Below are 11088 nucleotides of genomic sequence, written 5' to 3'. Positions count from 1 at the left end.
TTAGTAAGTACATAGTAGCATTTCTCGTCAAAAGAATCAATCGATTGATTTAAGAACATTTTAATTGAATTCTTTAAATTTTTGGTTTTTTCTTTAAAAATTTGAAAAAACAAACAATTTTATTAAACTCTTTTCTCTATTTCAAACTTAACTTTAATTTACAAGTCTCTCCAAATACAAAGTACCGAAAAATAAAAGTTATTTAATTTTTTAATTTTATATATTCATTTTCCTTCTCTCTCTCATCTACCAAGAACTAAAAAATTAAGAAAATAATAATATTTAACTAAACTAAAGGAAGATATAGAGTTTAATATTTGGTTTATTTTAAAAGTAATTCTTCAAATTTAAAAAGGTAATTTTCTCTTCAAATTTAACTTTTATTTGAAAAACTTAATATGGATAAATAAAAGCTCACCAGCAACACTTTTCATTTTAATTACTCAAAATACAATTTTTTTTTTTTTCATTTTAACTACTAATTTTTCACTACACACTACACATTCCAACCAAATATCTATTTTAACCATTTCTTTTAATTAAATATTATTTTATTATTTTTTATCCTACCCTTTTCTTCTCTCTCTGCAAAATCAAAGCATTCTTTCTCGTCTCTCTCTGCGAAACCATCAACAATGCTGCTGGAAATCAGATTTACACCATCTCTCGTCTCTCTCGGCAAAACTAAACCAACAAATTAGCACCTGGAAATCATATCAGACCATAAAAAAAGGGAAAGAAATCAGACCAGACCAACAAATGGCCATTGAAGCACTGCAATACACATGGTCAATTTGGTGGCAAAAAGATCACAACTTTTTGAACCAAGCGAAGAGTAATGGGTAGGAGAGAGGGACTGGAGGGAGGAGAGAGGGCTGCGAAACCAAAAATTTCTGGGTGATGAGAGTTTGTTTCAATGAAGATGAGAGAAGAAGAGAAAGAGGGAGAGAAAGAACAAAAAAATTTCGTGGCTTCAGATGTGAGAGAAGAGAAAGTGAAATAACAAAATAATGAAAATAAATAATATTATATTGTTAAATAATTTGCTGTAGTAACTTTAGGAAAAATTCTATTTTTGAATGGTTGCTGATCGAGCAAGAAAATTGCAAAATTTAACTTAAAAAGTCAATTTAAAAGCCTCTAGCGAAAATGATTCCCTTTCTCACCGTTGAGTTGAGATTTCCGACTGCCATGAGGCAGCCCAGCTTCAGCCACCTCTTTATTTTATTTTATTTATTTATAATTTGTTTTTTAAATTGAAGAAGAGAGATATTAAAGAGAAATTCAAATTTGAGGTATTAGCACTAAATTTAGGATGATAAAATTCATTTTAAGTGATACCATCCCTAAAGGGTTAACCTTTCGCCCCTAGGTTTTAGTTTTAAATCCAAAAATAAATTTTGAGGTATTAGAAACTAAATATTAACTCATAAAAATTTAACAAAAAATAAAAAATAAAAAAAATCTAGTAGAACTAGGAAAAAAGAGATTTTTCTACATTTTTTTTTTTTTTTTAATAAAGCCACATCAGACTTTGGCAGACACTTGTCTGCCTCTTGGCAGTCAAATAGCAGGACTCTTCCCTGTTTCCTCTTCTCCTGGTTTTTCTCTTGGTTTTCTTTTTTCTCTTTTTCTTCTCCCCTGCTCCTCAGCCAGCTCCGTTCAGCGCCACCTTCACCGCCCCATCTCGTTGCTCCGCCTCCGTCGTCCCTTCACCGCCACAGATCCACCTTCTCCTCCTCACATGGCTCCTCCGATCTTCCCTCCGCCCCTACCGGTGCTGTGTGGTTTTTTTGTTTCTTCTGTCTCTGGCCCTCCGATCTTCGGTGCTAGCTCAGAATCTGGTTGTGGTTGTTTTTCCTTTGCTTTTTGTTTGTTGATTTTGTGTGTTTGGCTTTCTGCTGAAGCTTTTTTGAAGCTTTTTTGTTGTTGTTTTTTTATCTTTGTTGTTATTTTCTGTGGACTTTCACCCCCTTGTACTGAAGTGGATGGATCTTGTTGAAGCGTAGTTTTCCGAGATGGTGACGTGGCATGCCTTTGAGTGGTACGAACAACTTGGTGGATGTTGTAGACTACACACAAGAAAAAACAAATAGGATTAGAGCCCCCGGTGGTGTCCCGGCGGGGGAGCTCCGATGCCTAAGTTAGAAAGTGAGGAAAGAGTCTTTCAGCAACCAAATTTTTCAGAGCTTTGATTGCACGTACCTTGGATGGGAATTGGGCACTGTATTTATAGGCATGGAGTTCCATTTGTTTCCCGCATATCTTAAGATTCTTATCCTTGAATATCTGGTTTGCAGTTATTTTGATAAGGAAGGAATCCCGGGACGAGGTGATAAGGCCTTTGTATGAATTAGATTGTCTTTTGAATTTGAATATTAACTTATCCCGTTGGTGTAGGGATCGTTCGTAAAAAGGATTCTTTTGAATGTAGGATAATGTTCAATGGAATGGATTTGAACATTTCCACATCCTTAGTTGTAGAATGGCAGTTTCACCCTTGACATTTGACTTGTTCCAAATCCGAGAAGAAGCGTCTCGGATTTGGTATTTGATATCACTCGAGGAGAGGTCTCAGATTCCGAGTCTGAGACCTTCTCGGCTTACGAGGCCTCCTCGTGGAAAGCCCATCCGAGGCCTTGTTGGGTTTTGTTTAGCTTAGACCGGGTTTGGGGCCCGTTGGGCTTTAACCGCAGATTTATGGTCCAACAGATCTTATTTGGGGGATTTTTGTTGCTGGTGGTTGGCCTTCTACGGCTCCGATTCGGTTTTTGCAGTGTTTGTCCTGCAACAACGTTGTTGTTGCCTTTACCGCATCGGGCTCTTTACCGAGTTTCTTTGCTATTTGTAACCACCTTGTGCGGCCTTGGAATAGGCTTGGCTTGTTTGCCATTGCGTGCTGTTTGGTCCTTTCAGATCAGATATAGATTTCGATCTTGAATTTGTACTGCATTTACCTTTTGGGCTGTGTTGTTGGGGTGCCCACCCCTTTTGTGGTCAATTAGTTACCCTTTTTTGAATAAAAAAAGAAAAATAAAATAAAAAAATAAAATAAAATAAAAAAAGAAAACAACAAGCTCTTCTTCCTGAAATGGTACAATAGTTTCTCTGGATCGCGCTTCCCTTACTGCAGAGGCCGCAGAAATTAGTGTGGAAAGATCATGAATCGCTTCCTGTCAAAAATAGACCAAACAAAAAATGTTAAAGGTAGACGGGTATGAGAGAGAGAGAGAGAGAGCGACCTCAAGGTATCTTTCTGATCTCAGTGCATCACTTTCCCTAGAACGTGTTTCCCGCATCGCAGACTTTAGTGTGGAAAGATCACGAATGACTGCCTGAATCGCTTCCTGTCAAAAATAAACCAGACAAAAAATGTTAAAGCTAGACGGGTATGAATGAGAGAGAGAGAGAGAGAGAGAGAGAGAGAGAGAGAGACCTCAAGGTATCTTTCTGGTCTCAGTGCATCACTTTCCCTAGAACGTGTATCCCGCATCGCAGACTGTAGTGTGGAAAGATCACGATCGAATGACTGCCCCTGTTAAAAATAGACAAAACAAAAAATATTGAGGAGAGCGAGAGAGAGAGAGATCACGATCGAATGACTGCCCCTATTAAATACACAAAACAAAAAATGTTGAGGAGAGAGAGAGAGAGAGACCGAGACTGTGACCGAGAGGAGGTGTCCTTCTGTAGTCCGTCCAACAATTTCCATAGAAAGCGCTTCCAATGAGGTACAATCATCAGACTGTAAAAATAATACACTTGGTGGAAGTTTTGGCAATGATCGAAGCCTGCTACACCCACTCAAGTAAATTATTTTAAGCTTAGAAAGTTGAGAGATGCTTTCAGGTATGTGCTCAAATTTGTTTCCACGTAGATCTAGAATTTGCAACGATGACAAGCTACCGAGATCATTGGGAATTGCTCCATCCGGTAAATCGCAATAACTCAAATCTAATGTCGTCAAATGGCATAAATCTGAGAATGAAGTGAAGAGTAGCGATGTAGGTAGCAAACCTTTACATCCACGTAAGCATAAATGTCTAAGGTTCTTCAATTGTAGAAAGGAGGATGGTACTTCTCTTATAGCAGTTCTACTGACATCAAGTAGCTTCAGTCGTTCCAAGTTCCCAAGGTTCTCTGGCATTTTATCAAGTTTCAAGCAACCGGATAGAGTGAGATTTTGGAGAGAGGTCAAATTACAAACGACACTTTGAAGAGTCAAAAGGCTTTTGCAGTCTGCTAGATCCAGTATAGTAAGGCCAGTCAAACGCACAATTGATAATGGAAGTTTTTTTATGGCAGTCCCCTCCAATTTAAGTTCCTTCAAACGTTTCATATTTCCCACAATTTCTGGAAACTTCTTGAGCTTCGAACAACCAGAAAGAATCAAAACTTCAAGGGAATCCAAGCTAATGTTGCATGGAAGGCTAGTAAGAGATTTGCATTCTTTCAAGTTCAGTAAAGTAAGTTGTTTGAGAACCCCAACGGATGGATGGACCTCATATAACCTCACACAATCTTGAAGAATCAACTTCTCAAGATTTGGAGCTCCAGTCAAGTCCGGAGTCTTGATCAAGTTTGGAGAGTCACTAAGGTCAATGATTTTTAACTTGGGTAAGCTCTGTGATAAAACAATAAACATAGGGAAAACAAATTCAAGCAATCTTCAACTTATCTGAAAAGGAAAAAAAGAACACACTTGCATAAGTGAAGATCTTACCTTTTTTCCCTGCCATATTTGTTCCATCTGCTCGCTCCAATACATTTTGAGTTCAACGAGTTTATCAGGTGAGAAAGTCATTGGCAAAGACTTTAAAGGATATCCATGCCAATCAATAGCCCGCAAGTTGTTAGAAAGATAACTAAGACCTTGAGAAAGATGCACATTATGGATTTTGAGAAATCTTAAGTTCGGCAGCTTCAAGAAGGCTTCAGCATTCAAGTGTAATCCTTCCTGTGGAGCAGACTTTAGGGCTATGCCTTCAACTCTTTCCGTTCCCTTGTAACCAAGAAGAAAGAATCGTTGTAGTGAAAGGTATATTAAAAACTAGACGTGCAGAAAATATATACAAATATACTAGCTTATATTGTCTACTTGCCACTTACTGTATTATTCTTCAGCACATGAAAGACGTCTTCCCTGAGCCACAATCTACTACGTCTGCCAGGCTCTTCCAAAGATTCACGACGAACGATCTCCCGACCCATTTCTTCTAACAAATCATGCATGCACAATTTTTTGCTTGAGATGGTTATAAGTGACTTATTAATGAGATTATCTATACCGATTTTTGGGTGGTAACCACAACTTTCTAGTATATCTTCCACTAGATCTTTGTCCTCCCCTTTGAAGAAAAAAACAATATCTAAAAATATTTTTTTCTCTTCTTGTGGGAGTCCATCAAAACTTATTTGAAGTGTATTGTGGATTCTCCCCTCAGGGATTTCTTTTAGTTTACTTAGCATACTTTCCCATACATCTACACGTCTACGTTGCAGAGATGAACCCAATACGTCAAGGGCTAAAGGAAGGCCTTTAGCATAATTTAAAACCTTCTTGGACAGCTCCACAAAATCTTTAGGGGGTTGGTGTTCCTTGAAGGCTTTCCAACTAAAGAGTTGGAGTGCTTCTTCATTATTCAATTCCTTAGCCTCGTATATTTCATCTTCAGCCACATCATGTTCAATCAACAGACGCTTATTTCTTGTTGTTATGATGATTCTGCTCCCTCGACCAAACCAGAGACGCTTTTTTACTAATGCACGTAATTGTTCAAGTTGATCCACATCATCAAGAATAATAAGAACTCTTTTACAACATAGTCTGTTTTTGATCATATTAGCTCCCTCGTATTCATTCCGTAAATTAATACTGCTTTCTGTCAGGATCGTACTGGAAAGAAGTAGTTGCTGTAGAGCAACTAGACCATGTTTTCTAGTTTCTTCTCTAACATTGGCAAGAAAGCAATAAGCTTCAAATTGACAAGCAATTGTTTCACAAACAGCAAGGGCAAGAGTTGTTTTACCAATTCCACCCATCCCACATATCCCTACAATGCGAACATCATCCACCCCCATACCTAAATATGAATTCATCATTTCCTCTACGCGAGACCCTATTCCAAAAAGCTCATCGGAAACAATTGGAACTATAGAATTCAATTGACCAAGTATCTTCCCAACAATTTCTTGAATAACTATTGACTCATGCCTGCAAATTAAGGAGATTGAATAATCATTTTTATGAGATAGCTAGATTGTCAAAAAACGAATACATTCACTAAATTGGACGAGAAATTTACCTTCCAATTTGCAATTTGAATTGCCATTCAATTTGCAATGCCTAAAAACTTTAAATAATTGTATTTGACCCCTCAAACCACCAAATACCCTCTATTAGGAGTTTTTTTTTTTTTTTTTTGCTAAAAAGAATGAAGCAGCATTCATGTGTATTGTTAAAGTATTTGATTAATAAATTAAATTGATCTCTTCCTATCAGTTTAAGCTTTCGGAACAAGTAATAATTTAACATGATATCAAAGCCAAATATTATGAGTTTTCGAACCTTGACTCCGACAATTCACTTCCCAATTAAATTAAATATTTCATGTATTTAGCCTCACATATTAAAAGAGAATTTGATCTCACAGGTGAAGGGAAGTGTTGAAGTATTTGATGAAATAATTAAATTTACCTCTTAGGTTAAGCTTTTTTGGACAAGTGGTGGATTCAACAAAGAGCACTTAAAGATAGATATATATTTTGTTATACTTATTTTATTTCAGTCTATTGCTCCATAAAAAAATAAAAAATAAAAAAAGAGATTATTATATACAAGAAAAGATTGAAGGGTTGTTCATTTAACCTTTTTACTTAGAGTTGCTTCCTTAATTAAAGTAGGTGTTATAATCTAATCTGGAGAGGTTTTTTATGTCAAGAGACCCAATCGTACCGAGTTGAGTACCTCGGGAGCACGAAATCAACCTTTATAACAACACTCTTGTGTGATTTTATAGAATTGTGAGATATTTCCTTGCTCTTATTTTAAACTCTTACATTCTATTTATCTTATTGTTAATTTCGGATTAATATTATTTTGTCATCATCAAAAATTTTTGCACCATCCAAATAATTCCCAAACATGGGCTTCTTTATTAGACTATAATCTGTTACGAGAATGGAGTTTTATGCGGAACAATTATTAATATTATGATATATTAAAATATATGATACGGTAAAATATTTTATTGTGTTTATTTTTATTTGATATTGTCTTTATTTTATTCCATGTAAGAATCTTGATGACTCAACCCTAAAAAATATTCTAATGGTTTGCATTTTTTTTTTTTTTTGATAAGTAAAGATGCATATATCAAAAGTGCAGAGGGGCGCAACTCTTAGTACACATGAAGTATACAAAAAGAGTGCCTAAGTAGAAGAAGAGAAAAGAGTAAGAAAGTCAGAAAAGCTAATCACAAGGACAAGAAGCCATCCGGTAGTCCAAGTGAAAAGGGTAGAGAAGAAAAAATGAATAAGATCCTCAAGGGGCCTCGACGAGTCCTCGAAACATCTATCATTTCGTTCCATCCAAATACACCACATAAGGCATAAGGGAACCATTATCCACATGACTGCACTCCAAGAACGACCTTCCGTCCACCAGCAAGCATATAACTCCTTGACACTGCAAGGCATAACCCATCTCAGCTCAAAACGAGTGAAAATAGCGTTCCACAAAGCACTAGCAACCCCACAGTGAAGAAATAGATGGTCAACAGACTACCCATCCGATTCACACATACAACATCTGTTAATCACAATAATGCGTCTCTTTTTGAGGTTGTCCAAATAGTTTGCTTATTTAAAGGCTGTTAATCACAATAGTTTGCCAATTTAAAGGCTATTATGTTATGAATAAAAAAACTAGAAAATTAATCCAAACTTTATGTTTGAAAATGTTTTTGGTTCTCTCAAAACCTAACAATCTATCCCGTTACGTGTATGTAAAGGCATTCACGTAACATTAATATCAAAGCCAAGTTCAATGACGGATCAAAGAATAGATCATTTGGAGCAACAAATTGGAGATATTGGGACCTTGTTGGAGCGTTTGACGAAGAGTATGGAGGAGCAGGCTGAAAAATTAGAGAGTTATTTAGCCGCAACTAATCGTGCAATCCACTCATTCCACCACGATGAAGCAACCCACAACCCAATCTCACCACCCGGTTTAGTCAACACCAACAACTCAAACATATCACCTATCTACCACCAGGCAGAAAAACCGAAAATCCAATGTTTTTCAACCCCAGCCATGCATAGCTACCACCTTCATCCCAAGCTGGAAGCCATATTTCCCCAGCCCCAACCGCAGATCCACAAGTCAACGTTGCTCAAAGAGATTTGCCATTGCCGCCATCACAAATCCAAAGCACCACCGCGTCAGTTGAAGACCCACAACGTAGCTCTCATCCAACTTATCCCCACCAATCTCCGAAGAGTCGCACTTGAATCGAACCGGCATCTGCCCGACCATGACAATTGTTCTGCATCACAACCCAACGGTCGAGCACTATCTTGTTTGTGGCTCAAAAAAAGGAGGAAGAAGAAAAGGAAATTTGTTTCCTTTGTTTGGGGCAAAAAAAAAAAAAAAGGAAAGGAAAAAGTTGACACGAAAGAAAAGTAAGAAAAGGCCACTTAATTGGTCTACTAATATTTTTATTATTTATTATTTTTGTTATGTGTTATTATTAATACGTAGATGAAATTCCAAGAGCAAGATTATTTCAAGAACAAGAGTTTCAAGACCTTGAGGACAAGGTCCTCTTCATCAAGGGGAAAGGAATGTTACAAGAATGAAGTTTGATGCGGAACAATTATTAATATTATGATATATTAAAATACATGATACAGTATAATATTTTATTGTGTTTATTTTATTCCATATAAGATCCCTAGAAAATATTGTAATAGTTTGCATATTTAAAGACCATTATGTTATGGATAAAAAAACCAGAAAATTAATCCAAACTTTATGTTTGAAAAAGTTTTAAGTTTCATTTAACAAATTTAAAGGGTCTAAGTTCCCTCAAAACCTAACAATCTATCATTTTACATGTATGTAAAAGCATTCTATTACATGCGCTTTGTTTATAAATACAATGTTATGTTTTTCACAGTTTTTGGGACCTTGGTTTTAGCTCTTATTAGTTCTACAACTTCTTCCTGTACACACACATAATATGAGTATATGATTGGTAAAGCTCTAATTTAGACGTATTAGCTAACTTTACTTGGCGTAGGAGAAAAGATGACAGAAATATGTAGCTACCGTAAGAGAAGTGTTCATTTTTACAGTCAAAATCAGAAAATTCTTACTGGAAGAAGAAAGAAAATTGTCACCTGTCCTTTAAATGCCATCCGGAAACATTGCCCACTTCTCTCAAAGCATCCCTCCATATTTGCACCTTCTCTATATTCTCTTTGAAATGTTCCTCATGTTCAGAAAAGACCTGTGCAAAACTCCCCCTCTGCTTACGTACGTCTGAGGGATCCACATCGTAGAAAACAGGCAAAACTCTGAGCCTCTCCTCTTTCATGCACTCAACAATCTTTGCAAGTTCATCTAAGCACCACTTCGACAACGCATAGTTCCTTGAGAGAATGATGACGGCAAACCTCGATTCTTCTATGACTTTCAAGAGCTCTGGAGAAATGGGTTTTCCTCTCTCGAGTTTTTCGTCGTCCCTAAAGGTCCTAATTCCATTCTTATTCAAAGCGGAGTACAGATGGTCCGTAAAGTTCAAGCGAGTGTCTTCGCCTCTAAAACTGAGAAAAACATCCCATTCCCATCGAGGCAATGAAGAAGAAGAAGCTGTTTTAGTGATCATGGAAGCCATCGAAAACAAACTAAGCTTTACTGTCTATGACAAGGGGCGGACTAGCGCTATATATATGCAGTGGCAGATCTAAGGGTTTTTCAAGTATTTTTATACCTTTACCCGTACTCTTCCTCCTCCCGCCGCTACCCCTCCTCCTGAACCTCCTCCTTCGTCGACAATTTTTGCTTTGACTGTTCTTCGTAATTTGAGAATAAAGTTCAGCTCGAAGTTTTGTGAAGACCGGCTTTTAGGCGAAAACGAAGGAAAGAGAGAGTTAATCTTGAGGTCAACGTGGAAAAGTGTGGTGCTCTTGGGTTAGTGGGGTGAAGCTTGACACGCCAGCATAAAAAAAAAAAATAAAAATAATAATAATAATAATAATAATAATAATATTTTTAATTAAAAAAAAATAGCTAGCATGCATACTTCGTATCACGACCCTGGTAGTGGGGTAAAGATAAACAGTGCACGTCGCGTGCTGTGAATCAGTGCTCTGGGTAGTGATATACTGCACGTCCGGCATACATCAACAGTGATGCATGCTAGACGTAAAATTTTCTTTTATTATTATAATATATATTTTTAAAAAAAAAAAAAAAATTATGCCCGATGCACGCCGGGCGTGCATTATACCACTACCAGGTGCTCTTTGATTGTAATGGAATACAGCTGGGACGACTTCAGGTGGAATTTAAGAATGTGCTTTTATATTCGGTTCATGGGGAATTGAGGGTAAATGGGATATTCATTTGAAATGGAGGACGGCTAATCCGGTAAAATGGTGGGACAAAGTTGTCCAATTTTAAAAAATTTCTTAAATAATAACATTGTATGTAATCTTTTTTTAATTGATATATATATATGGTATTTTTGGATTTGGAGCCTTTCCGGTCCATTTGAATTGGAGAGGTCTCTAGTTAATAGTGAGGATGGCCCTAGGGCCATAAAAACACCTAGTGTTCCGCTCATTTAAAAATAATAAATTATTATTTAATATTAAATATATATATATATAGTTCTTTCCTCCTGGGCATGAGGATAAACTGCTTAGCCCGTCAGGGGTGAAAGCTCCTGGATTACCTGGTAACTGGTTCTGGCGGGTGGGATCAGTTACTCGTAGGAGTTTGATTAACGGTGAGGATTGTTGTACAGTATGCGTTTGCGACGTGCAATTAATCTGAGTAAAGTTCTCCTACGTTATCAA

General features: G+C 36.9%; 1 protein-coding gene across 1 annotated transcript in view; it reads right to left on the bottom strand.

Moving 5' to 3' along the window:
• The window catches only part of LOC132163118 (disease resistance protein RUN1-like), a 12336-nt gene extending 2434 nt beyond the window's left edge, over positions 1 to 9902 (bottom strand). The window contains exons 1-8 of the mRNA XM_059573312.1: positions 9406 to 9902; positions 5472 to 6214; positions 5110 to 5348; positions 4724 to 5002; positions 3659 to 4624; positions 3437 to 3535; positions 3243 to 3347; positions 3075 to 3173 (exon numbers count right to left, since the gene is read on the bottom strand). Coding sequence (XP_059429295.1) covers positions 3075 to 3173; positions 3243 to 3347; positions 3437 to 3535; positions 3659 to 4624; positions 4724 to 5002; positions 5110 to 5348; positions 5472 to 6214; positions 9406 to 9902 — 3027 coding nt within the window. The remainder of the gene's footprint in view (positions 1 to 3074; positions 3174 to 3242; positions 3348 to 3436; positions 3536 to 3658; positions 4625 to 4723; positions 5003 to 5109; positions 5349 to 5471; positions 6215 to 9405) is intronic.
• Between the last annotated feature and the right edge of the window lie 1186 nt (positions 9903 to 11088).

The sequence above is a fragment of the Corylus avellana genome, chromosome ca10 (genome assembly GCF_901000735.1).
Source record: "Corylus avellana chromosome ca10, CavTom2PMs-1.0".
Classification (NCBI taxonomy): domain Eukaryota; kingdom Viridiplantae; phylum Streptophyta; class Magnoliopsida; order Fagales; family Betulaceae; genus Corylus; species Corylus avellana.
This window is presented reverse-complemented; position numbering and strand designations above follow the sequence as displayed.